Source organism: Telopea speciosissima, chromosome 1 (assembly GCF_018873765.1).
Source record: "Telopea speciosissima isolate NSW1024214 ecotype Mountain lineage chromosome 1, Tspe_v1, whole genome shotgun sequence".
Lineage (NCBI taxonomy): Eukaryota > Viridiplantae > Streptophyta > Magnoliopsida > Proteales > Proteaceae > Telopea > Telopea speciosissima.
In genome coordinates, this window is record NC_057916.1 from 36227051 (window position 1) to 36254405 (window position 27355).

General features: G+C 38.9%; 1 protein-coding gene and 1 long non-coding RNA gene across 2 annotated transcripts; one reads left to right on the plus strand and one right to left on the minus strand.

The window, feature by feature from the left end:
* Nucleotides 1–21635, minus strand: LOC122663864 (5'-3' exoribonuclease 4-like). The gene is made up of 22 exons (XM_043859521.1): nt 21354–21635; nt 20617–20719; nt 20454–20530; nt 20181–20372; nt 19885–20004; nt 19676–19738; nt 19440–19586; nt 19131–19295; nt 18883–18960; nt 10499–10585; nt 9583–9663; nt 8895–8990; nt 4526–4596; nt 3631–3759; nt 3435–3511; nt 3285–3325; nt 3115–3189; nt 2499–2650; nt 2303–2407; nt 2143–2218; nt 1240–1322; nt 1–837 (listed from the first exon to the last, which is right to left on the minus strand). Exons 1-22 carry the CDS (start codon nt 21558–21560, stop codon nt 192–194), a joined length of 2871 nt encoding a protein of 956 aa, XP_043715456.1. The 5' UTR covers nt 21561–21635; the 3' UTR covers nt 1–191.
* Nucleotides 17677–26787, plus strand: LOC122663897. The gene is made up of 3 exons (XR_006333240.1): nt 17677–18248; nt 22259–22265; nt 26777–26787. It is a non-coding gene; the product is annotated as an uncharacterized LOC122663897 (long non-coding RNA).
* The last annotated feature ends 568 nt before the right edge of the window (nt 26788–27355 follow it).

Here is a 27355-nt window from a genome sequence, read left to right on the forward strand (position 1 = left end):
TACAAGTTCAACAAGAATGACATTGTTTTATTTGGGAATCCTCAGATGAAAACAAAAATACATCATCTGGGATTCTCTTTGATGGTAGATCTTTGCACCATCATATTTCAGTCCACGTGTCCTATGTTACAATCGTCCTGTGAAAACCTAGGAGAAAAAAAAACAGAGAGGATCCTTTGGAGCACCAAGGATCACCGTTGTTGGATAGGATTTGATGTCTCTTGGGGTGCTCGTGTTTTAACTTGATAAGCCTTCTTCACCTGCTTCTCACCATGGGACACAGTTTCCTGTTGTGTCAAATACATGGCTTCATTTGGTTGCTTGTGAATCCAATTGGTAGGTGGGAACGGTGGGGAGCCCACATTCCAACCGGTTGAGTACTGTGGATTTGGTGAGTATCCAGCATTTGGCATCCTTGGTGGCACCCCCTGATGTGGCCGAGATCTCAACCCTTCTTCAATCATCAAGGCAGCCAACCCTGTGTGCAAGTTATATTGTTCTGGATACAGTAGCCTATCCTGTGGCCTGAAATTTTGTCCGTTCCCTTGTACCTCATGGAAAGAGGGGGCTGATCTTGAGCTAGTCATCATGGCACCTTGAGAATGGTTGTAATGCCCATAGTAATAATTCAGGTTCTGAGTAAATCCATTTTCATATCCAGAAGGCCCAGCTGGCCTAGGTCTGTTGACTCTGTGGTTAGGGACATTCCTGTAAGGCGGGGGTTCTTTTAATGCAGAGGAAGTGGTGGGGTTAGCTGTGGTTCGAAGTCTGTTTTTAAGAAGTCGATGAGCTGCTTCTCCCAAGAGAGGACCAGATATTGCACGTGGAACCTGTGGCCTGAAAAAACAGAATCAAACAAATGTTGAAATCTCATTTTTCCTATTCCGCAAACAGAGTATGAGTAATCAAAGTCTATTCTGGATTGACTAGCATCAACAATGAATACATGGCCAGACTATAAAACATGCATATTACACATCTCTTATTAACAGACTGATATTGACATCATGGCCCTATATGTCCTACATGTAAAGGTGCAAGAGGCTATTGTTTCATGAATCCCTTCCTTTTCAAGGTCAGCATTAACACTGCATTGTGTGTGCGTGTGTGTGTGTTCCAACTTGCACAAACCAACGGAAGAGATGTAACAAATGATCACCCGACCTGCCACATGGGTACCTAAATGTCCGAAAATAGGATTAATAGTCTGTTGCAAAAGTTTAAGGAGTGTATGGTTACCTCTCTCTGGGTTGTGAACGCCGTCCACTTCTGTCTTCATGCCATAACGTGGGGAAGGGTTTTATATCGTAAGGTTTTACAACCTGTCAGTTAACAGAAGTAAATGTCAGACATGACCATCTCTGGAAAAGCGCACACATTGGAACATTACAACTTCTACAAGTAGAAACAAAGCTTTCTAACAAATCCAAGATTGCTTAAATCTGATGTATATTGAAGAAGTTATGTTCCGGTCAAAGTTAATTTGGTGTGTGCGAATGCTGTCAAAATGAATCGGAATGAAAATAATTTTTTAGACATCAAAACAAATGAATATTTTACCGCATTTTTTGTTTTTAGTAATGTTTTACCATATTAAAATTTATGGAATTTTTAGATTTGAGAAAAACCCCAACATTAGAAAGTTGAAAATTTCACCTATCGCCAAAAATCCAGTTTTTGTTCTTGAACTGGGGGGTTGACTTTTTATCCTTTTGGAATTTTATTTTTTAACTATTTTATTGGATTCAAATAGGAGGTATTTGCTTATTTATGCATAATATCTTAAGTAAAAAGAAATACAAATACAAAAAAGCTTGGCCTGACAACTATGACTCTCAGTACACTGTGCGTACACTAGTAAACTTGGGTAAAAAACCACAAGTACCATTTTGAGTGTTTTTTTTTTTTTTTTGTAAAAATAGTTTGTAAAAGTAGTTCATGCATTGTGTTTAGAATGTCAAAAATAGGCTGTACACAAAAAATCAGATCAAAAAAAGCATTTCTAGGCCTCGAAACCACTAACTCGAGTTGGCTAGGAAAAAATCACTGGTTTCGACCATATCTCAGTTTCTAGCTGGTCGAAACCCGAGATCTTGAACCTTGCTCTATAATAAAATCAGAAAGTCAATAACTTTGGTATACCTTTTTGGGCATTTTAACACCATCCGGAGGTTCTGGAATGTGATTATGAGGCTGTGGATAAAGATAAGTAACATTGCTGCATGACAGAATGCTGAATGTGAGAAACAGGAAAACTGAAGCTTTGCAAACCAAAATGGCAAGTGGGCAGTAGTAGACTTACAGGACGTAATTGTTTTCAATGTCTGGCAACCCCTTAACTGGGGAAGGAACTATTTGTTTAAAGCCATTTCTTTCACATAACCACATGTATCCATTCATTCCACCGCTGCAATAATTCAGTAATTAAAACATCTATATATAAATTATCAACAACCATCAAGACCTGATTGAATAACGCCTTTCGTATACCAACCAACCTTTTATCTGTGTCGATTTCGGAGAGGAATATTTTCGAAGGAGGTGAATGATAATAGAGCCTGTAGTGTGAAACAATTTGTCTTGCCAAAGGATGGTTCTCATAGACATATAGCAAATCATACATCATTCTATTACGAGCCTTTTCCTCATCCTGTGTGTACCCATCATATACGGCCAACATTATCTTCCATAGAATAAACTCGAAATAAAAGGATTTAGACACAACCCTGAAAACCAATCTTGGAAATTGTTTGCCAAACTAACTACTTTCAGCAGATCTATAACCTTCTATTGAACAATTTGTACCATTTAAAAGCAATCACTGGAACAAATCAAGAGATGCAAAACCCAATTTTTCCCCCCATTAAGTACCAAATACTATCTCTATAATATCCCCAAAATTTTTACACGCGGTCCTGGGGTCTGGGAATAATAAAAAAGTTTTCCTCCTTTCTGCAAGATGCCTAATTTCTGATGAGAAATCCATGTTTCATTTGTCTCTGAAATCTTAGAGATAATTGTGGAGTATAGAAGACTCAAAAAAAGAGGAGGGGTGGGGGGGGGGGGGGGGGAACAAAATAAAACAAAACCAAAAAGGATTCTAACTGTCCCCACCGTCAAAGTGTCCTCAAGCTTCTTTGTTTCAGCAAGCAACTTTCTCTCATCAATGAACGGCAACTTTGCTACACCCTAAGATCCAAAAGAATTCGAAATGTTTCCCATCAGTTTATAAGATGGATCTATGGATATAAGCAGTCAATCAGAAATTATGGGCAAAATTGTACCTGCCACGCAAAGCGTTTACCATTCATGTCAATCTCAAAATCTGCGGATAGAAAGAATTTGATTAGTCATAAAACAGAGAAGAAATCTTTGAACCAATGCTTTAACAGAAGAAATATGTGAAACAATGTTTGAACAGCAAACTTCTTTACCTGCAGGGTAAAAGGAACTAATTGGCGATGATGGACCAGTCATCAATGCCCTGTAATGTTCAGGAAGAGCATTGGAACTGCAACAAGATGTAAGCTTCATCATCAGCCCACGAGGGAAAAGAACATTGTCTCAAAAGCCAAATGTAAAATGTCACTGTTCCAAATAATTGCAGAATGGACTGGGAAATAAAACTACCTCGCAGCAGGTAAGGTTCCCATAAGCTGATCAAAGGGTTTAAATGGTTGTCCCGGGAAAAATGTTATCTCTAGATCTGCCAAACCTTTGAGATCAGAAGCGAAAGGAGCATAATGATATGGATAGTACCTGATAAAAGCAGAAAATGCAAGTACCAGTTGTAAGCACTACAATGGATACAAATATTAAAAGCTCCAGGGAAGATGGGGAAGAACTGAATGAAGCGCCTTCCCCTGGCCATGCTCAGGTAACCCACCAGTCAGTCTCTCATCGGTTACCAGGCCAAAACTAACCCTAAAAGGTTGGTCTTTAATCATCCCATCCATAGATATTTTCTCAGATAACTCCACATTTTATGATGTACCAAAAGAACACAGTAGGGTTAATGGTATATATCATCCAACCTTGCTTCTATTTGGAACTGAACATCCCTGGTTGGAACAGACAAGAGTCCCTCCAGAATCTGGATACATACTGCACAATTGGGACAAGAGCCTCCACCGATCCCATCCTGGTTTTACGAGCACTCATTTCTTAGCAAGGCTCACTTGCACATAACTAGGAATAGATACTTGCCAAAACGTTATCTTGACTCGTGTATTTCATACTTTGAAAGTTGACAGATGCAAGACACATTTATATCAAGTTTTTTGCCCCTTATATCAACCATCAATTGATCCTTTCTTTGGGTCAACCGAACCATAATTATATGGATCACTGTGCTTGGTACCAGTCTGATCTACTTCCAGTCCCTATATCCTTGGTTAAATGAATTAACAAATAAAGGGTAAACAAAAGAATAGACAAGGTTACATTTACAAAATGGTAAAACATTAAAAAAGAGAGAGAAAGGAATAGATAGGGTTTTCCATCATCTGCTGTAAGGATAACTGACCATAGCCAAGAGCAGACACCTTTGTAGTAATACCGCATGACCCAGCATAGACCCTCCACATACATCAAGACCTACAAAAGCATGCCTTTTGCAGGTTATAGGCCAATAACAATATAATCAAACATCTAATTCATATGCCTTAGGTTTATGTTGACACTAATTCACGATGACATATAGTATTGGAAAGCATAAAGATGAAATTTACATGAAAAAAATACTCCTAATTTATGCTAAATCCTCATGTGTTTGGGAGAGAGCATCTATAAAAGAAGGGTTAAACCTGCATAATATTTAAAATGAGTTTGAGTTTCTTTGATTTCAGAAGGCCCTACTTTCATAAGAAGTTCATAAATTACATTTCAGAGAACCAGCTTTGTTTTATATAAGAAATAAGATACAAAGAAAACAGTAGAAAGAGTTCCAATATCTCCAGATGGCAGTAACCAGTAGGCTCCGTCTAATGCAGTCACTTAGTCTTTGATATAGTCTCTCCACAACACTCCCACTTCCCTTTCCCCTGCCATCCCTTTTTTCTCTTTCTTATTGGTTTCAAACTTCTTCACTGTTTCTTCTCTCTTTCTAACTCCAATCGCAGGCTGCTGTGCTGCTGCTATTTTAAGTGTCACATCATTATCAGCATGTTAATTATTTCTGCTATTATAAATTTTATTTTATTTCTCTTCTCTACTCCTGCTTATATTCCTTTCTATCACATTTTTTCATCCTTATTCTTTTCTGTAGTAGTTCTTTCTTCTTCTTTCCTCACTTCTATTCTGTCCTTACAATCTGGTCATTGATTAAACCTATAATACAACTCTGTTCCCTTAATAATTCGCTATGGCAAACCCTTGTTTCACCTGAATTTCATACTAAACCTAACCCCTAATCAATTCTTTCTATCTCTTGTTTATTGATGAATTAAGTTCTCTCTTGTTTTCATATTCTGTCCCACAAGGCCAAAATTTCTTCGTTAGTAACCCTTTTAAAATTCTAGGATTAGGGTTTTTGAGGCTGCATCATCACCTCATTGTAACTATTGAAAGAAACATCATAATACAGATGAGAATTTGCAATTAGTTTTCAGATATTCTGAGCATGATATCTAGGTTCCTAACATGATGTCACTATTCACTAGTGTCCAAAAAAAAATGTATACAATATATCTATCCCCCCTAAAAAAAATATGTATTATATCTAAATCCACAAACCATGCATGACTAAAAATTTAAGTGTAGACATTTTGAATTTTATAAGTTAGCAGAACACTCATTTGAATTTTATAAGTTAGCAGAAGACTTTTGAATTTTATGAGTTAGCAGAACCATCACAACTACTTTCCAACCGAAACCAACTAATGCTTTTCAAGAAAACATAAGATAAGTAAAAGAAAGAATGAAAGAAATTTTAAAAAAAAAATCTTTGTCACCACTATAGGCCTCAAGAACTAAATCAAAAACAGTGATGACCTTTGGATCCTACCAACAAAGCTTTGCTTTTTGGTACGTAATAGATCATCCAACAGAGATAACCAAGGTTCGAAAACTCGGGTCTCGGTGGGATCTCGGTCCCTTGGAAAACCGAGACAAGTCGAGATCTCGCCGAGATTGTGCATATTTTTTTTTTGGACTCAGACCTCCAACTCGGTGGGTTTTACACATATTTTGGGTCTGAAACTTGGTATTCAGCCTATTTCAGGCCATTTAAACACAATGACATGCCCAAATTTCTCAAAAAACAAGTCCAAATGTGAGTTTCACTTTGGACCATAGGTTGGTAGGCGACGAGTCGTACTAAAACACCCTACTCTACACATAATTTAGTAAGACATAGCAATCAAAACATTCAATTTAGTACATAGCAATCAAAACATTCAAATAAAGAGTACATTACATCAATCTTCTCTGAATTTGTTACATAAAATGTGATCGAGTAATGAATTCTTCCCCATATTGATCCACATAGAATTCCCATGTCATAGAATTGTTGTAGTGTTGCACATAGTGTGACACAACCTCCATATAAGTGTAGTCATCGACATATACCAAACCCCTATCCTAGGGTACATGGGAGGCTGTTGGTATGAGGTGTGAGATCCACTACTACTGTCATATTGAGTTTGAGGTAAAACCGAAACCGAGATCCGCGATCTCGCCGAGAAATTGTAATTTTGACTCAAAACCATGAGTAAAACCGAAACCGAGATCCAAGATCCGAGATCTCGGCGAGAAATTGTAATTTTCTGTATCGTAGGCTGTCTCGTCTCGGGTTTTGAAAAAATCGAGAAACTCGACGAGGTCTCGTGAGTTCTTGAACTATGGAGATAACAAGGTCCAAACAGGATGCATCACCAATCTGGAATCGAACTGAAAAATGGTGTCATAGTTGAAGAACCAATGCTCCTTCACAAGAGAGGGGTCGTCTCGTAGAGTGCTTTAAGTTTGTGTAATACATTGCTATGTATGCAACTCGTGGCCTCTTGATTTTTGAAGTGTTTGCTTTACTCAGTTTGTGTGGCATTATGTCATGATTAATGATTTTTCATCCATCCAAAGGGCCATCTGGTAGAGTGATTTCCAGTTTGTGTATTACATTGTGATCCATTTAGGTGACTCATGGCCTCTTGATTTTTGATGTGTACATTTTTATTCGGTTTTGTGTGGCACTATGTTATGATTCTCCATCCATTCTTCCATCATGCTTTCCTGTCTCTTCTATTATTATTATTACTATTTTATAGATAGATTCCCTCATTCTCTCTTTTGAATAAATTTTTTCACTAATCCCCTCGAACGGAAGTGCAAGTTCTTCATGGAGTGTAAAACGCTTCTGTTTTCTTTGTCAAGGAAGAATCACTGCACCAGGGATTTACTCATTCACCCCACACAACCCCCTCTGAAACTCTCCCCAAGTGAGATACCAAACGTCATATTTTTCAGCTACTTTGCAAAAAAAGAGAGTTAAACTTTTGTCACTTCAAAAAGCTTTAAAAGTAAGATTATAACCTTTTTTCTGATAAGCACACCAATATACACCTTTCAATACATGAATATGAATCCCTAGAAGTTGGGCTAAGGATTAGTTCAATTGGGTTGAATGAGAGATGAAGATTTGGTATTATTTGCTCATTGGGTAGTTTTCTTGTTATTAAGCTCCTTTCTTTTCCATTACAGTTGATAAAGAATCCTACTGAAGTACCTAATAAACTCTCTTGGTTGTCCCAGGATTGGCCAGACTCATTTGGTGTCAGCCTAACTTGGTCAGACTCAGTAAGTAAAAAATCGTGGCTAATGGAAATCAGCCTGAATGGGGGTTAATTGGAATTGGTGGGGATCCGAGTCCACCAATTCTGATCAAGTTTTGAAAAAGCTGACTGTTACCACTAAGTTGTTCCAAATATGAAAGTAACCAGATTAATTTTTCAGGTCACAGGCAGAAAAGCAATACTTAAAAAGGCAGTACCCAGTGCACAAGGCTCCCACGTTTAGCAGGGTCTGGGGAGGGTCAAATGTACACAGCCTTACCCCTGTTTCCAGAGAGGCATTACTTAAAAGAGGATAAAAGAACAAGACAGTGCTCCACGAAAACCAAAGCACAAACAATGAAGACAGATAAATAAAAGAGAAAACTAGCTCCCACCACAGTGAAGTGCATCAAACGAAAGATATTTTACATGGCAGTGTTATCCAAACAGACACAGAAACAATGAAGAAAAGATCAAAGAGAGAAACTAAAATTTACCAATGATGCATCAAATAAAGGAATATATCTTTAAAGTCTTATATATCTCTTAGATTTGGAAGTTTCGCCGGGGTGGGGGGAGTTATATTTCTTATGTTGTAATATTTTTCTGCCACAGGCTACTGTGGATTGTGATAATTTTTTGCTGCTTGTGGATTCAAGCAGTTCTAAATGATTCTAGTCAACATGACCTAAATCCTTTTCCACTCATCCATTTCTATTAATTTTACTGCTAAAACTCATGTATAACCTCCACCAGAATCTCTATACAATTCTCAAACTGTATCCCTTCAGAGTTAAGAGATATCCAATTCACAGAGTTGATGCACATGTTACCAATGACAGTAACCATTCACCCATAAAATTTCCATATTCCAGTCCCTCATCCCTTCAGAAGTTTAAAGAATGTGAAATTACTAGTAGCAAGAGGGCTGCTGATGAGTATAAAACCACAGAAAATAGGTTCAAGTACAAGCTGAATGAGCATAAACATTAGTGGGAACAACCAAACAACCATCTAAACTAACTGGTCACTGATGACATAGGTTCAAGTATAGCTGAATGAGCATAAACATTAATGGGAACAACCATCTAAACTAACTGGTCACTGATGACAACTGAGCATACTTACCATATCCTTTTTAATTTCATCAATTTTCTCCGGGTCTGATATTTCAAATTTCTCAACATAGTATCTCTCTTTGTAACCTGGCTCCCCTAGTTTCACCTGAAAAAATGAATATCATAACCCACTTCAGAATCCAGTATTAGGATAGAAGATTTGTTCTGTATGTCATAAGCATGCAAGCAAATGTGCAGGCAGCTCAAAAGGATCTGCATCTGGGCAATAAGGCAACACCAAATGGCCTTTTTCATGAATAAAAAGCAAAAAATGTAAATGAGCACAAAAGCTTTGTTTAATGGAGAAATATAACACGAAAACTCCTAAACTACTTAACATTTGCAACAGTTGCTCTTGCTCGTGACTCAAGGACCAATTTAGTATATAAAACTATATCACGCTGGAAACAGACTATTTACTGACACAGCGAAAACCCTATTATCCCTGTTTAATAGCATATTGACAAAAATATTTCAAAGAAATGTACTTATGACATATATCTCATAGATGTCAGTGATAGAATAAGTGGATGCATCTGCATCTAGCTTCAGTTGTTGGTTAATTGCATTTTCTTGTAAGTGAACCAGATCAAGAAATCCGATCTGAATATTTAAAATTGCTGTTTACTAGTTGGAATTTATCCAAGTGAATGAATCCAGCCGTAAACTGTACAGCGGAACCAACGGTGATGGCAGACCTTATCCACACCCAAAATTTGAGGCTCCTCAGAATTCTCTCTTTTCATTTTAAGCTTCATCACTTCGTTATTCTCTTGTGCCTGAAATAGAGTAGCAAATATATACTAAGATAAAAGAACAAATGAATATCATCACCTACATATAAGTATATAACACTGGTTTAGAAACACCCAAAAAGCTAACTACTTTCTTTCCTAGCAGCACCCCAAGGGTTCTCTACAGAACACACTTAAGACAGCAGGAAACATCTTGAATATGTCAGAGGTACATGCGAGACTCCAATGACCCATCGCTTTATAGAATTAAAGGTCAGCACAGTAATAAAAAATGGGAAAATGACAATGCTAAAGCAAGAGTTTATAATAAATAATAAAGAAAATCAACCAGCCTCCACGTGACACAGAAAAGGATAACCTAGCAGGCTTGGCTACATGGTAGTGGTTATTACATTAATAATTCAAGGGAGAAAGAACAATGTCCGGTTGCGTAGCGTATGCTAGCGCCTCTTGTGTCTACCTCTCTCCTCCCACAGTAGGGGGCAAATATGTCATTTCATAGGAGGGAGGAGATAAATAGACGCAGGGAGGCACTAGCATACTTTACACAGCCTAGCAGTGTTCTTTCTCCCTACTATTAATATAGAGAAAGATTTTACCACAAAAAAAAAAATCAAAAACAATGAAAAACTACCAAATAGTACCTTCAAACAGCAAAGAGAGAAAAAAAAATACAACTTATTAAACCCTTTGTTTTTACAAGAGGAAAATCAGGAAAGAGAAGATATTTCACCCTAAAGATACCACTTCTAGGCTCTTAAGTGGAAGCAAACGTCAAACCAGAAATTGATGAAATCATGAAAGGAAACACCAAACAGTATTCTCACTCTTCCTAGAACTAGGCCTCAAAGCAACTGACCTGCTGAATACGAGCCCGCTTTCGAAATATTTGGTCCTCATAGACTGCCACTGACTGAATAAAATATTCTACCCTTTCCAATAAGACCTGCATATGCAAAACACCTAGCATCAGGGCAGACATGCATTTAAAACAGAAAAATACTAAAGTGACAAACAACAATAAAAGTAGAAACTTTGACCTTACAATCATATCATTATAGGCATGTTACTAATACCAGAGCTTAGTAAACCAGCAAACCAGAGAGGGAGTGAAAACCGAGAGAGAGAGAAAGGAATAAGAGGCGATAGAAGTGTGTGCCAATTTATCGGCCAGCCACTATATATATATATATATATATATATCAGAAAACCTAACCTTAGTAAGAATCCTACTAAGGAAAGAAGAATGAACCCAAACAACCAGCTAAGCCTAAATCCAAATGAAACAAGGTGAGAGAAAAACGGTTTGGGTTCACCCAATAACTAAAAAGTGTATCATGCCTGAATCTAACTGGGGTTTACAGTGGTGGAGGAATCAGATCGGAAAAAAAGAGGGATTCTAGTTATCAGATCGGAAAAAAAGAGGGATTCTAGTTATAAGATAGCTAATGAAACCGTAGCTGGGAATGAGATCTCATTCAAAGAGAAAGATAACAAATATCTGGAATTTCTTTTTGTATCCTATACGAATGATCCCCACAAGTACTAAGCTAATAAACAAAGACTTAGCTAACTAAGTTACGAAATCCCACAGTACACCAGTCCATGGAAGTCCATGGACCAGCAGCCCACGCTACACACTTCCCCCTCAAGCTGGAGTATATATCTCCCATACCCAGCTTGCAAGACATTAGGACTAGATGAAATCCTAATAAAAGTGTGGAAAGCCCTAGGAGTTTGTGGGGTATATTGGCTAACCAAATTATTTAACAGGATTATGATAACAAGGAAAATGCAAGATGATTGGAGGAGAAGCATTATAGTTCCAGTTTACAAAAATAAGGGTGATGTCCAGAGCTGCAATAACTATAGAAGCATAAAACTAATGAGTCATACTATGAAACTCTGGGAAAAGGTTACTGAAGCCCGTCTGAGAAGAGAGATTCATATCTCGAAGAATCAATTTGGTTTTATGCCAGGTAGATCCATGACAGAAGTTATCTACCTACTGAGGAGGCTCATGGAAAGATGTAGAGCTAGCAAGAAGGATCTCCATATGGTCTTTATTGGCCTGGAGAAAGCCTATGACTGAGTCCCTACTCCCTAGAGATCTAATCTGGCATGTTCTTGTGAAGAGAGGGGTGTCGAGTAAGTATATAGAGGGAATTAAAGATATGTATGAGGGTGTGGTGACTGGTGACTAGTGTGAGATCTGTGGGAGGCCAGGGCAAGGAATTCCCAATTACAGTTGGGTTACATCAAGGATCAGCCCTAAGTCCTTATTTGTTTGCGCTTATCATGGATAAGTTAACCAAGAACATCCAAGACGAGGTACCGTGGTGTATGCTCTTCGTAGATGATATCGTTTTGGTGGATGAGACAAAAGCAGGGATTAGCGCTAAGTGAGAGTTGTGGAGATCGACCTTGGAAACAAGAGGGTTTCAGATTAGAAGATCAAAGACGGGGTATATAATGTGTGACTTTAGTCACACTATGTGGGATGATGACATGGTGAAAATTGAGAGAGATACCGCCAAGTAACTATTTCAGATATCTGGGGTCTATCATACATAAAGAAGGTGACATAAATGATGATGTTTCTCAATGAATTAAAGTGGGATGGATGAAATGGAGAGGTGCGATCGGAGTACTGTGTGATCGACACATTCCCCTAAAGCTTAAAGGAAAGTTCTACAGGATTGTTGTCCGACCTGCTATGATGTATGGGGTGGAATGTTGGGCAATTAAGAAGTGCCACATCGTGAAGCTTTGTGTTGCAGAGATGAGAAAGTTAAGATGGATGTGTAGCAAAACTAAGGAAGGATAAAGTAAGGAACAAACGTATTAGAGTTGATGTGGGAGTTGCCTTGATCAGCGGCAAGCTCCGAGAATGTTGTCTGAGGTGGTTTGGCCATATGCAACGGAGGCCTAGGGATGCCCCAATATGGAGGAGTGATCTGATTTGGATTGAAGGAGCTAAAAGAGCTAGGGGCAGGCCTAAAATGGCAACAGGTGAGGTTGTGAAGAAGGACATGCATAGTTTGGGTTTTGTGCCAAGTATGACCTCAGATAGAGCGTATTGGAGGGTAAGGATCCACATTGCCGACATCATGTAGCTTTGATTCTCTTGATTTCCTGGGCTATCCTCTTTCCTCTTACTTTCATAGTTTCATCCTTCATTTTTCATTTTCCATCTCTCACTTTTCTTATCTCATTTCTTCATTTTTTTCTTCATTCCTTTTAATTCCCTTTCCCTTTATGTGGATTTCTTTTTCTTTTTTTTTTTTTTTTTCTGAATGGATCCATGTAGCCGACCCCATTTAGTTGGGATAAGGCTAAGTTTGTTGTTGTTGTTGTACCTAGCTTGGAACATCCACTAATAAAGCAGGCTGGAACAACGCCTTTGTGAACAAATCACCAAGTTCATCGCTGGAATTGACAAACAGAGTTGAAATCAGTCCTTGCATAATTGCATTGCGCACAAAATGATAATCGACTTCAATGTGTTTAGTCCTCTCATGAAAAACTGGTTTATAGGCAATATAAATCATAAGTTGATTATCATAACACATCTTCATCGACTTTGTAGCTGAGAACCCCAATTCTTGAATAAGAGATTTCAACCACATCAATTCTCTTGCAATATGTGCAAAATCTCTATACTCAACATCCGCACTAGACCAAGTAACGGTGGTATGTTTCTTACTCCTCCAAGTCACAACGTGGTACCACCAACAAAGGTGCAATATCCAGTAGTTGACCGTCGATCAATAGCAGCAACAGCCCAATCAACATCAGAACAACCCACAATATCTGTATGACTATGACCATGACGATGATAGATAAGACCTTTCCCGGGAGCCCCTTTAAGATACCTTAGAATGCAGCAAGCAGCATTCCAGTGAACCTGCTTAGATTCTCTATGAAATAATTAATAACTTCATCAGCAAGGAAATATTAAAGCAAGTAACAGTTAAATAAATAAGCTTCCCAGCCCATCTTTTGTACTGATGTTTTTCCTCAAAATCCTTGCAATCACATATCCCAATTTTCAGATTAGGATCCATAGGATACATTCCAGTCTTAGATAGAAGATTATGAACATATTTCCTCTAAGATAAACTGATAACCTTCTTGCCACGAACAACTTCAACTGCAACTTTGATTGGACCGTCGATCAACTCTTCAACTGCAACTTTGATCAGACCGTGCACTTCTGCTTGATTGCCACTTTCGTTATCAGCATTTTCTATCACCAACGGGTTTAGCCTGGTCCAAGAAATTGCTCCTGCATCAACTACCCCAGTGTTGAAAAAAACTCAACCATGACCCCATGAGTTTTATAAAATGAAAGGATCAACATCTACAATCAACAGCTATGATGGGAGGATGATCCAGCGCATCTCACAATCAACCATCACGATTTTTTATGACCATCTCTTCAATGGGAATCTGATTGTGGGGTTTCACAACTAGAATCGGACCGTCGATCAACTCTTTAACTGCAACTTTGATCAGACCGTGCATTTGTGCTTGATCGCCACTTTTATTGTCAACATTTTCTATCACCACTGATCCGTCCTCTAAGGCTTCTAGTACTGTTGGAATATGTACTCCAGAATACCGTGGGGGTATTCTGATCCTTTTGGGTTAGTTTTTATGTTATTAAGTTTAAGTCGGCTATGTGGGTTTTAGTCCCACATCGCCTATTTCAGTCTCTGGTAACTTTCTACTCTATTATAAATAGAGGGGCTTACCTATCAATGAATCTAAGCAATTATTCTCTCATTCTCTCTTTTCTAGCCCACGATTCTTCCAACATGGTATCAGAGCAGGTCTGATCTAGGTCAGAAAAAGAGGAAAAAACCCTACTTCTCCTCAATCGACTTCTCCCTTCTTCTCCCTTTCTCGGTTTCTCCTTCTTCTGGTTTTCTTCTTCTCATCCTTGTAAGGGGCAGCACTAATGAGGTAAATAAAGTATCCAATGATTTAGTTGCTGCCCAGTGCCCTCCTCCATTATATCTATTTTTTTTCATTAAAATTCTGCTAGAACCATCTCTGCGATTTGGAGTTTCCCCCTTCTTTGAAGATCAGATCCCTATCACCATTGAAGGTTGATCTTCCATTATTGGAGCCTCCTATACACCCTTTTCCAACACCTTACTACCCTATTCCAATGTCCTACTTCCCTTTTTTCTTTTTCTCCATCTCTCATTAACCATTCTAGCCCCTACCCTAATCGATCTCAACTTGTCAGGGTTTAGAAAAACCCTGACTCCAATCGATTTTAGGGTTTCCCTTTTCTGATGTAGCTGAATTTTTGGGGGTGATTCCCTACTACTATAAGCCCTACTCGACCTAAGTTTGGATCCTTTCTGATGGCTGGATTTGTTTCAACAGCAAAACTTCCTTAACCTGCTAATTTGGTTACCTATGTAAAACCCTGACTTTCAGGTTTCAGTTTTTGCTAATTTTTGGAGGGCTGATTACTCCAACTACAAGGACCACTCGACCTCAGTATTAGCCTCTTTCCAAGTGTTTGAAGACCCCTAACCCCAATCGATCCTCCTTTTCAGGGTTTTGTAAAGCCCTGACACATATCAATTTTAGGGTTAGGGTTGCTTACTGCTGCTGGAGTTTTTTGGAGGTGTTTCTACCATCAAGAGGGACATTCTACTTCAACTATTCATGGCTTGAAGAAGTTCTATTACACAAGATAGCTGCTGCCCTATTTTTTCTACAATTTTTTGTGTTTCTCCCTTATGAAGATCAAGTCTCAAACACAAATAGAGATTGGTTATTCGTATTGGAGATCTATTCAAGCTGCAGAGGACAGCATCCATTCAAATACATCATCAATCTTTGACAAGTCATCATCAATTTTGTTTTGAAGCCCCCTTCCCTACAATCGATCTCAACTTTCAGGGTTTTTTACAAAACCCTAACTTTAATCAATCTTGGGGGAAGGGATGTCCTATCTTGCTGATTTTTTTAGGGGACTTTTATCACCATCAGAGGAGTATTCGACCCAAGTTCCAGCATCCATCATGGATTTATTATTAAAAAAATTCAGGCTCATCTTATGGCTCGATTTTTCCAATTATCAACCTATTTTACTGATTTCTATGTGGCTGGCTGCTTCCACCACCCATTGGATCTGCTAAGTTATTATCTTATATTTGCTGATTCTATTGATTGGCTTCTGTAAGCATGACTGGTTGACATGATATTGCTACCTTTATATGGACTACTGCTGCCCTATTATTGAGACTGAGTATCCTTCGATTGGAGATCGAATTTCTTTCATTATTGAAGACTCGAATCTACTACCCTGGAGATCAGCTTCTTTGGGATTACAACAGTGTGTTCTAAGGTTATTGGTTGCAACTACGAACCTATTCAGTTCTGTGAAGCTCTTCTATTGGTTCATATCCAGCTTACTTTTGGAGCTTGATCCTAGCCTTATTCACTAATTCAGATCTGATCCAAGTTTTTGTTGAAACTTATTACATCAATTCTATCCAGATATCTTCGCCAGTTCTATTTAGCATGTGAGAGTTTATAAATTGGAGTTTTGCACACTTGTTCTTCCTTGTTTGAAGATTGATCAAGCCTTGAAGATTTAAGTCTTTCCTTACTCCAAATCAGATCTGTATACTTATCAGATTTGACTATTGGAGTTAGGTGTTTCTCCCCTGCAGGAGTTTCCATCAAAAGTGTTTGTTTGATCGTTTGAAGATGGTAGACAATTTCTATGTTGCATTGTTTTTCTCCATAATTCATTATCCCACTGCTTCTTTTCACTTTACCACCTCCCATATCATACCTTTGGCATATACCCATAACCACCTTGGAAGTTTAAGATATTCTCTAAATTGCCATTTCTTCTCTTTTCATTACCCTTAGCACCTTTTGGAAAATTCTAGAATATTATACTTTTGCACTGTTTCTTACATCATCTCCATTTTCTATCCACGTGTACTACACGTGAGGGGGGGATTATGTACAGTATACCTGCAACCATTGCAGAAAGCAGAACTTGCAAGAACACTTGGTGCAAAACATAGAAGATCAGTGTTTCCATCATTGCTATTGGGTATCCTTCATTATTGGGTTGAGTTTGCCGTAACGGGGAGATTGGTATTAAAGTATTGAAGATGTTTGGTTATTGCCTGCCTATATGAGGTTCTACAGTTGGGTTATTTTTTCAGCTGCTTGATCTTTTCTGCTGCTTGATTCATTTGCTTGCTGCCCTAGTTGCTTATCTTCAAGATTATCAGTCAGAGATTCATCACTAGACAGTTGTTGAAGATTGGTGAAAGTTGCCGATCAAGTTTGCCCAGATTTTGAAGATCTATTTTTTTTCAAGTTCTTGAAGGTTTATTTGGGAGCTGCATTCTTCTTGAAGCTAGATTCTGCTACAACTTAGTTTTTTCCCATTTTGTTTAAGTTGGGCATTAGTACCTTGTATGCACCAACTTGAGGGGGAGTGTTGGAATATGTACTTCAGAATACCGTGGGGGTATTCGGGTCCTTTTGGGGTAGTTTTTATGTTATTAAGTTTAAGTCGGTTATGTGGGTTTTAGTCCCGCATCGCTTATTTCAGTCTCTGGTAACTTTCTCCTCTATTATAAATAGAGGGGCTTACCTATCAATGAAGCTAAGCAATTATTCTCTCATTCTCTCTTTTCTAGCCCACGATTCTTCCAACAAGTATGATGCACGCTTTATCACAGCAGCTTTTGGTACTTTCAGTATGCTCTCGAAAATCCGATCGAAGATCCCGAAAATCCAATTTGATATCCATCAATCCATTCATTAACTGCTCCAAAAGAGTATTAAATTCATGGTTGATCACCATAGAAATTAGAGGATTTCGGCTCTGATACCAATTAATGCAAACCCGGGTTGGAATAATCCTTATTGGGCTTGCTATGGGCCCACCCAAATACTAGATGACTCAGTGGCAAGAAATAATGGCAGTTCTGAAATTATATTAAAGTTAACCAAGGGGCAGTGGCAGGACCGTAAAAATTAATCAGAACTAAAGGGATATTTTGTAGTAACAAGAATCAGGACACAAAAGGGATTTGAATTATAGGTAAAGGATAGACTTGAAATGAAATTAAAATAAAGGACAAAACAGAATTAAAAAGAAGGGGAGGGCAATTGGGTCAACCAATCAAAAGGATGTTAAATCGTGAAAAGGGGGCTTCATCTTCAACCTTACGACACCAGATAACCAACGGAAACCTCCGCTGGTTTCGAAGGATACAACTCACTCACCTTTAATGTGTTCAATCTGAAATTTCAGGTATTGGTTTGTAGTATCTAGGGCTCTTAGAAGCACTCAACAACAGATCCAATATTTGGATATTGTGCTAATAATCAATGACTGAAACAGGCCTGGGCGGTGGATCACAAACCAGGTCTGAATCTGGTTATGAAACTCACAGCAAGAAGATTGAATGGGAGGGGGAATCTACTGTTCGAATTGCCCAGGGAAAGGGTTCCTTCGACCCTAATTACAGGGAGAAAAGAGAGGTGGGGAAGAGATAATGAAGGCCAAGAGGGGGCCTGCTGTTACCGCCAGAAACAGAGAAGAAGCAGTAGATCACTGGGAAAGTAGTCATAGTAGTAGTAGTAGTAGTAGTAGTAGTAGTAGTAAAAGAAGGGATATGAGAGAGGAAGAAGATCTCAGAAAGAAGGGGGGGGGGGGGGGGGAGCTAGCACAAGCACGCCATGCAGGCACTCACAATTCAACACTCAATTCAGTCTATTCAATCTACTCCTTCAATCGTCGGTTACACATCTATTTATAATACCCAAAAGTAAAGACTCCTAATTACTTACTAAAACTTAGACTTTATAAACTTAATATAACTCAAATTGGAAATTTCCCTAATAGCTACCCAAAATAAAAGATTACATATATTTTCCAAATAAAATAATTCCTAAATATCCTATTGAACAATATTTTAACCTAAAAACCCACTTGGACCCAGTTCATCTTCATACGGGTCCCCCAACAGATTTAGCCCGGTCCAAAAAATTGCTCCTGCATCAGTTGGATTTGCTGTGCAATTAAAAAAACTCTCTTGATTGCGTGCAGTCCAGAGAAACTGTCCTTCTCTTAACTATTATGAGGTACTCAAAACCCAATTTCAGCCAGTTAAGAAACAGTCAAATGTATAGAACTGAATGTAGCATAAATCACTGAGATCCATGAAGCAGACTGATTACCTCACCCGCATCTGTAAGATAACCACCCATAGCAGTAAACTCCTCCTTGTAGACAAACATCAGTAGATTAATGGCACCCTGAAGTTGCAGAAAAAGGGTATATTGAACTAAGTAAACCAACAAATTGGAGATGAATTTCCAGTCAATCGGAAAAAGAATAAACCACCAAACTAGAAAGATGTCTGAAGTAACTGCCATTAGCAAACCGCTTTTGAACAATGGAGCTGGAGACCCAGTGTACCACGTACCTCGCGGATTTCCAACGTTGGCATGTGTGGAAGAAAGTCATTGCCAACAAAGAAGCAGAGAAAAACAAAATCATCCACTACTCGTTCAAAGTTTATCTCAAATGGAGGGTCGGGAATCTCTAAATCATACTGTAAATACTCTCGCAATACCCAGATATTGAGGAACTGCACAGTGCAAACAGAATGAATAATTGGAATTTTAAAATATTTCCAGTAGCTCATCAGTAATGTTGCACCCAGAAAAGAAAAGGCAAAAATTTTAAAGAGAAGCAGCACAAGCCAATCCAGGATTGAAGCATTAAATGCAACCTGATATTTCTTTTTGTGAATTGGGGTGTCATCTATTGCCTTCTTATTTGAATCTGGATCTTGTTCCCTTCCACGGCACTCAGCAGCCAGATGACCAACTTGACCACAGATAAAACATTTCTCCTGTTGCCCTGGCAGGGAGATCACCTGTACGGTCAGATATGAAGTTCCTGAGTCCAATCATAACAAGTAAACGAGTTATAGATATTGATAAGTGTTCAGAGAACAGTAGCTACCTCTCTCAAAATTGAGAAGTGAACCTCATGAGTAGCCAAAGACAGCATGATCAGATCTGCATCCTGAGCATGATATAGCAAACAATTCATTTCTGACTTGATGGTTGAAGAAGAAGAGAGGGGGCAAATAATAATAACTATGATACCCTGAAAGAAGAACCAAAATGACATGGAGGAAAAAGGCTACAGCCATACAAAATCACACTCACCAGACCATATAGACAGTGCCGCGTGTTTGGATTAAAACCTGGAAGGTTGCGTTGTAACCGTATGTAGGACATGATTTTGTGTTCACCCTCTCCAGGAACATTCGCATCAGAAAGAAAAACCTTCAAATAATCACCCAATGCAGCCCCATGAATAAATATATATAGAGAGAGAAGTATCCTGAAAACCAAATTGTTCAGGAAACAGAACCAGCAAGGATTACTCTACATGCAAGGAATCATCCAAACCTAGGGAACTAAGGGAGATAAAAACTACTTTAAGACAATGTACTTCTAACCTTAATACACCTCCAACCAGGGTTGTGGTTCAGCCTACACTGTATGTAATACTGAAGAGCTACCGACAATGCAGCCATAAATTGAGTGCCCGGAGTAATGACGTTTGAATCCGATGTTTCAGCCTTCTCCTTAGGGCTCAGAATTCTCCCCTCTGCTTCAAATTCCTTCTTCAGTCTTTCCTCTTCGGCTTCCTATGATATAAAAACAAATAACTAATTGACCATCCAGTCACCATGAATCTCAGCATAAGCAATGAAAGCTAGAAAGCTTACTGCCTCAGAAGCATCTTTTGCTGCTCTGAAGCGCCGTGAACGCTGCTGATTCATTTTAGCTCTTGGTGCAACTCCATCTGCAACAGTTAATAAGCCAGAAATTGATTATGTCCAAGTCGAAAAAAATATTACAAAAAAGCTACCAAAAATCAAATATGCTCACCAATTGCCATGTAAAGAAGCTTTCTTGGGCGGACCAATGAAATGAGATGATCAATATAGTCAAATATTGTTTTAAATACATCATCATAGGTGACAGGCGCAGGCTGCATATGCCAACAATGCACCATCAGAAGGATCCTATTGATAACAAATAGAGCTACTAGGTCCACAAAGTTAAAAGAAGACATTAGTCCTGCGATTTTTAACTTGAAGGCAACCATGTGGTATAAATTAAACAGGAAATTATAAACATAGACCGATTTATATAAAATAAAGCAAGATCAGTTGCAGCTCCATGGTGACTTTATCAATGCCCATATATTTGAACAAAATGACCCATACTCTCATAAAACCCTGCATTTCATGGTTTATCTCCATGTAACTTTTCTAGAATAGAAAGTTCTCTTATAAAACAACTAAATAAAAACCCATCCACACGCCTACTTTGCCTGCTCAATTTGTCCAGTTGTAAAAAAAACGAGAATTTGACCTTTGGGAGGAAACTTTTGGAGTACGCTCGTTTGCAGACATTATTGAGAAACTTCAAAGCTTATTACTTTCTGCATACGGTTCTGAAATCTACTTATTTTTTGTTGGCGCACATTATAGAAACTTCTGTTTTTTGTAACTAACTCGACAGTATACTCAATAACAACAACTATCAAAACTTCAACCCCCGCAAAAAAAAAAAAATCAAGTCATCCAAAACTAAGAACGAAGTTCTGTAAAAAAACATACTCTGCCTTCAGGGTGAAAACAAGGATGAATGATCCCGTTCATATCCAAGTACAGATTATCGAATTCGATGTTGTTCGGATTTGGCTTAGAGACGTCGATAGGTAAAAGGACGCCATTTGCAACCTCCGTAGGCTCTTCTTCAATGACATCAAAAATTGATAGAGGGTATCGATCGGCAAGCCATCTATAGAAAGCTGGCACTCCCATAATTTCACTTCAGGATCAATAAGAAGCGAGCTTGGAAGAATAGTTAGGGTTTTACAACGCGAAGGATATCCAACTCTGTGAAACAAGAAGAAATTATAACATTCATATAGCAGAGGCAGATCGAAACGACGAATTCGTCGAACAGTAAATAGACTCAGCATATGAAAGAATAAAAATAAAAAAAATCCTATAAGACAAAAGCGAGTTCGTTGCTATGGATTACAAAGAAGACAAGGATTGGAGACTTCACGATCTCGCCCGAAGCTGCTCAACGGACTAACTCCCAGTGTACGAACTGCAGAAAACAATAGAAATGAATAACCATGGCGGTACGATAAAATCGATTTTCGAAATTCTAGACAAGACTCAAGAGAGACGTATCAGCGTCCAAAAGGCTGTACTCTGTACTCTGTAGTTAGGTTCAAGGAAAAGGATTAAAAGTAACGGTAAAGAGAGGTTTCCACACTACTTTCTAAAGAAGACATGTGGGCTAAAAGAAAAAGGTTAAAAAGGTTTTCAAACTTTAAAAATGGGAATCGGGAATGGAACCGGTCAGAGAGGATTTTGATCCGAATCGGTATAGAAATCGGGAATCTATGCTATTTATGCTGAAAATCAAATCGGTTCAGAAATCGATAATTGGCCCATTAATCGATCGATTCAAATTTGATTTTATCAATCTGATTCTGATTCAGGAGGCAACAAGTTGGAGCGATGGAAATCAGGATCGGTGTTAACTGATTCCAATTCGATTCCTGATTTTTAAAACGATGTTTTCAGTTTGTATCAATCAGTATGAAAAGATTCCCAACATGGTCACCTCCTCGAGTATTATAAAGAAGTTTGATGTGGGCAAAAAAGTTTATCCCAAGAAATTGCAATGATTAAATCCATTATATTGAATACACTTAATTCGATGGAATTGTTTGATCTCGAAGGAGATTTTCTATAATTTCACATGATGGGTTGTTTCTTCGGTAGAGTCCCATATACTTAACCACATAACAAATTGTTGAGAAGGCTCACAAAATGGTTGAGTGTTTTTGAGCCACGTGAAGGGCATCTTTCATCAAACTGACCATTGGATGAGGAACATCTCTTTTTAGAATGGTCATATGTCAAGTTTCATATTTTATCACCTTGATCCCTATACGATGATCCATCCATCGTGTTATTATTTATCTCTGTCACCCTTTAGTGAAACGTTTAAGGGGCACAATTCTCTTTCAAATTGATGAAAATCTCAACAGAGGGTGGGGGAGGGAAAGATCTGTAGGGCTACAGACGAGGGCTATCGAAGGCGGTTCAAGAGGGGGGTTGCCTTAGGGGAGGGGACAAGGACAATTTAAAGAGGTTAAAGCTTGCTTTTGTGAGGAATCAAAAAAAGAAATTTGGGGTAAGAGAGTTTGAATAAATAAGTGGCAACTATGGAGGAGTGTGGACACCTCATTTTGTCACCTCGGAGCAGATCATGCAATAATAAAACCGATATGTCCCGAAATAGCAAGGGACCCATTATTCATAACTCAGGAAGTTTCTCTGGCCTCAAACAGCATTCCAAAACCTCATATGGTTTGCGATTATATAAAATATCTAAAATTTTGTTTTTAAATCTTGAAAATGGCCTTGTTATGCATAGAAAAAGACCAAGCTCAAAATCCGAAGGAGCCAAAAGCCCCTCAAGTTCACATTCAAACTTGAAGCATGCCCAACTCCTAGTGTTGCCTCAATCAGTCATAGAACTGACTGAGGCCGATACTGGAGAAGCTGAGGCTGACGCCAGCTAATCCCCGTTTTGAGTCGATCAGAACCCATTTTGAACTAGATTCTATGTATTTATTAGATTGAGAAAATGATGGTGGTTGTCACGAGTGTTGGAATCCATTACAAACCCTTGCTAAGTTGCTTGATGGAATTTGTGTCTATATATAGTTCAAAACCAGCTAATCCCCTTAGATGCAAGGGATTTTCTAAGAGTTGAGATAATGAATACTTGCTTTGGACATGGGTAACGCCCTAGGCTATAAATAAAAGGTTGCTTACATGTTTAAGATGATCCAAGATTATAAAGAAAGAATCTTGACACCCGAAAGAGAGAGATAATTCGAGTTTCTACAAGTTCATTATAGTAGTAATGAGTTGAGCCTATCCAAACTTTAGCTTAGTATGCTCCAGCCATCTTGCCACCTCATGAAGTTGAAGACATTTGAGTCTTGTTGCTTTGGCCCTTAGTTTCATTCAATTTCATTGAGTGTATTGTTGGCTATCCTATGTTTACTAAGGGAAAGTCATTGTTGCCCTCACCAGGGCAGCTACAATATGCCATTTTTTAGAGCATGTTCTTGTAGTTTCTTTTATAAAATTTATGTCAATATTTAGATCTAAGTCTTCGCTTTTAATCATGATATTTCCAATTTTTTATCAAACTCTGCTATTTTCCTTTAAATTCTTTGTTTGGTAGACAAATTTTCTGTCATTTGGTCAAACAATTGTTTCCATCATTTGATCCGATTGTCTATATTGTTCATGTTATTGTTATTGATGTTTTGTCAAATTTTTATCGTGTTCACATAGTTTTCACCACTGATTTTTAGTGTAGGAGCTACCCTCTTTTTTGTTCATGTTTTTTCTTATTCCTAACTCATTCCTATATCTAGGGTATTTTCATCTTTTCATATGTGCACGGATTTCCTAGGTTTTATTTTCATTCTTGTAATGTTATCTTTGTTCATCATGTGTCCTAGGATTAATCTCCATGTTTTAGAGGCCTATATGTCACGATTTCATGCATATTGGCGTTTTTGGAATGTCCAGCTTGTTCTAACCTTAGTTTAGCTAGGTTGATATCTTGTTTAGCTTCTAGAATTATGCATATTGTTGCGTCAAGAAATCGCTCAGCGGTCCTTCGAGTGCCGTAACCTGCAAAAGACCCTGGGTGACAAAGGAGAACCGATGTGGTTCCGGCCTAGGACTCTCCGATGTCTAGGTTAGATCTCTCTGAGCAAACAGATGAATAATAGTATTCAATATGAGTTAAGATGTCCCCTATGGGGTTGTGTACCTTACCTTTTATAGCAGTGTATGGCGGGGTGGAGAGTTCCAGTTGATGTAGAGTGTTTGCCATGGGTGATAGAGTCCCTGAATAGCAGGGCTCCTCTTTGATAGGTTGTCTTCCTGTGAGACGTGGTGTCACGATAGACCTGGTAGTTGTCTTCCTATAAGAAGTAGTGTCCTTGATAGACTTGGCATCCTTGGTGGATAGACCTCATCTACGTGGTAGATGAGGTTCCTAGTAAATGAGTCCGTTTAGACTACGTGACTCGATAGGCGGTGGCCTAGAGTCCTTGGTGCGATCCGTGTCTTGTTGATGGCGGTGATGACTGCCGTGTTGGAGGGAGACTGTGCCCCGAGGAAGCCATGCCCGGGGTCTTCGCCCAAGGGGGTTGGCGCCCAGGGGAGGTCCACGCCCCCAAGGGTGTTGGTGGATGGTGCCTGCGGTTGGTCCTTCACTGGCCCTGTTCTGGTTTCCTTTCTTGGTACGGGGACAGGTGGCGATCTCCGATTGGTTGGTGTGGATTTGGGTTCATCACATATTATTTGCTTGACTTAAGGGTATGTTCAGCAGGACTGGCACTACCTCAAACCTTTCTTAAACTCTATTACTTGGAAAATCATCCATTGTTACAGAGAAGCTAATAGTATTGTTGACTTCTTGACAAAGATGGCAACAAAAAATTCAATTACTTCATCAAATTTAGATCTTCAATCTCATGTTAAGGAAGACTTGTTCTTGGATGCATCTGGTATACCTAGATATAGGTTTTGTTAATTTTTGGGATTGAGGATTTACTGTTGATGGGTATGCTGAAGGTGGGACCTTATTTCATATGTATTTGTAAAAAGTAGGGTACGCTAACCATGTTAGAAAAAAGTAAATTACGTTGTAATCCTTTTACCTTAAAGTAAATTACGTTGATCTCCCCTAACCTAAGGATTAAATACACGGACCTCCCTTGCATTATTGACAATTATTCCTGTACCCCCTATGCTAACCATGTTAGAAAAAAAGATGAGTTGACAATTTCACCCTTAATTAGTACTACTTCAAATTCATTACCGACAACTCTTTACTATGTTATATTTTTTTAGGGAGAACGCTCTCTGTCCGGGAGTGTGACCTATGCCAGCACTCCCATGAGTCTATCTCTCTCTCTCCTCTCCATTTAAAAAGACACCTCTACCCCCTTGTTTTGAAGAGGAGAGAGATAGACACATGGGAATGCTGGCGTAGGCCACACTCCCAGACAGAAAACTACTTCCCATTTTTTTAGTATAAAAGATGGGACCCATCACCACTTATTCTTCTTCATTTCCTTCTTTCTTTCTATTTCACCGCTAAAACCTCCAACTACGTAGTAAAAACAACTTCAATTGAAGAAATGCAACCATGTTGCAATGCACACTCGTCATCGTGCAACTCCATCTCCTGCTTCATCTTTGACCACCCATCCCTCTCCTTCCTTTTAACCTCACCCCAACCCCTTTCTTGCAACTCCGCTCCCACCACTGTTTCCAGCTCAACCATCTCCCCACCCCACCCCAACCCAACCCATGCTCCCTTCCCGCCCTACCCTCTTCCCACCTTAGTCTGTAGGCATAACTACGGTCCAGAGATCAAATCATGGCTCCCTGGGAAAACCAATTATAAACCAATTAGGGTATTGCACGCCCTGGGTTATCCCATGGTGTCCCATGGATGCCCCATTTAATTTTTAGGGTTTCCCATGGTCGTTCATGGGAACCCTGGTGCATCCTTATTAGGGTTTCTCCTTCCCTATTGTGTCCCATAAAATTTATCATCACAATGGGGATGGAGAAATTCATCTCTAGTCCATCACATGGCAAGAGGGATCCATCCCATACTCGAATGCGTAGCAAAAATAAATCGATTCGAGTTTCTTTCGCATCCCATAACTATTAATAATTAATAACTGAAAGAATTAATCAAGAACTGCTAACCTGGTGAGCCTCAAGTGTTGCTCTTCCAATAGACAGTGGTTCTTCCTCTAGTGAGCACTCCAAGTAAACAGATCTGAACCTCCAATGGTGCTACCAAGGTTCTTCAAGCCAATCCCAGATGCTCTCAAATTCTTCAGCACAGATCTGGGATTCTAAAACCCTAACTCTCAAACACAGATGAGAGAAACTAGAAGAAGAAGAAGAGAGATCATAAGAGGGCAATTTAGAAAATACAAACCACTTTGCATAAAGAATGAAGGTATGGTGCAATTGAGTTGTTGTTCACTCGACAACCCATGCTATTCTTGGGTCCAAATCAATAAAAGGATATAAAAAAACTATGTAATCAATAGACTTAATTTCAACAGGGATGGGGATGGAGAGGGAAAAAGGGGGGGGTCTGCAGGGAGTAAGTACATGTGATGCATCCAAGAATTGATCGGTTCAAAAGACAAATTAGACTCATAAAGAACGTGAACATCACATATACCTTCTTTAGCAGCCTCTGTTTCATCTAGCTTCTTGTCTTTCAAAGTCGCCAGGTAAGCATGACAGTTCTTTTTCCAGTGATCCTCCTTGCAATAGAAGCACTTGCCTTTGCCTTTATTGTCAGACTTCCCACCCTTGGTTTTCAGGGTCTTACCCTTACTTCCCTTTTTCTTCTTCTTCCCACCTGAAGAAGGCTTCGCCTTAGTTGCATTGACCTCATCCTTATCCTTTTTCAAGGACGTTTCAGCCTCTACCAGTGCGTTAGCAAGCTTGGAGCTCCATCTCCT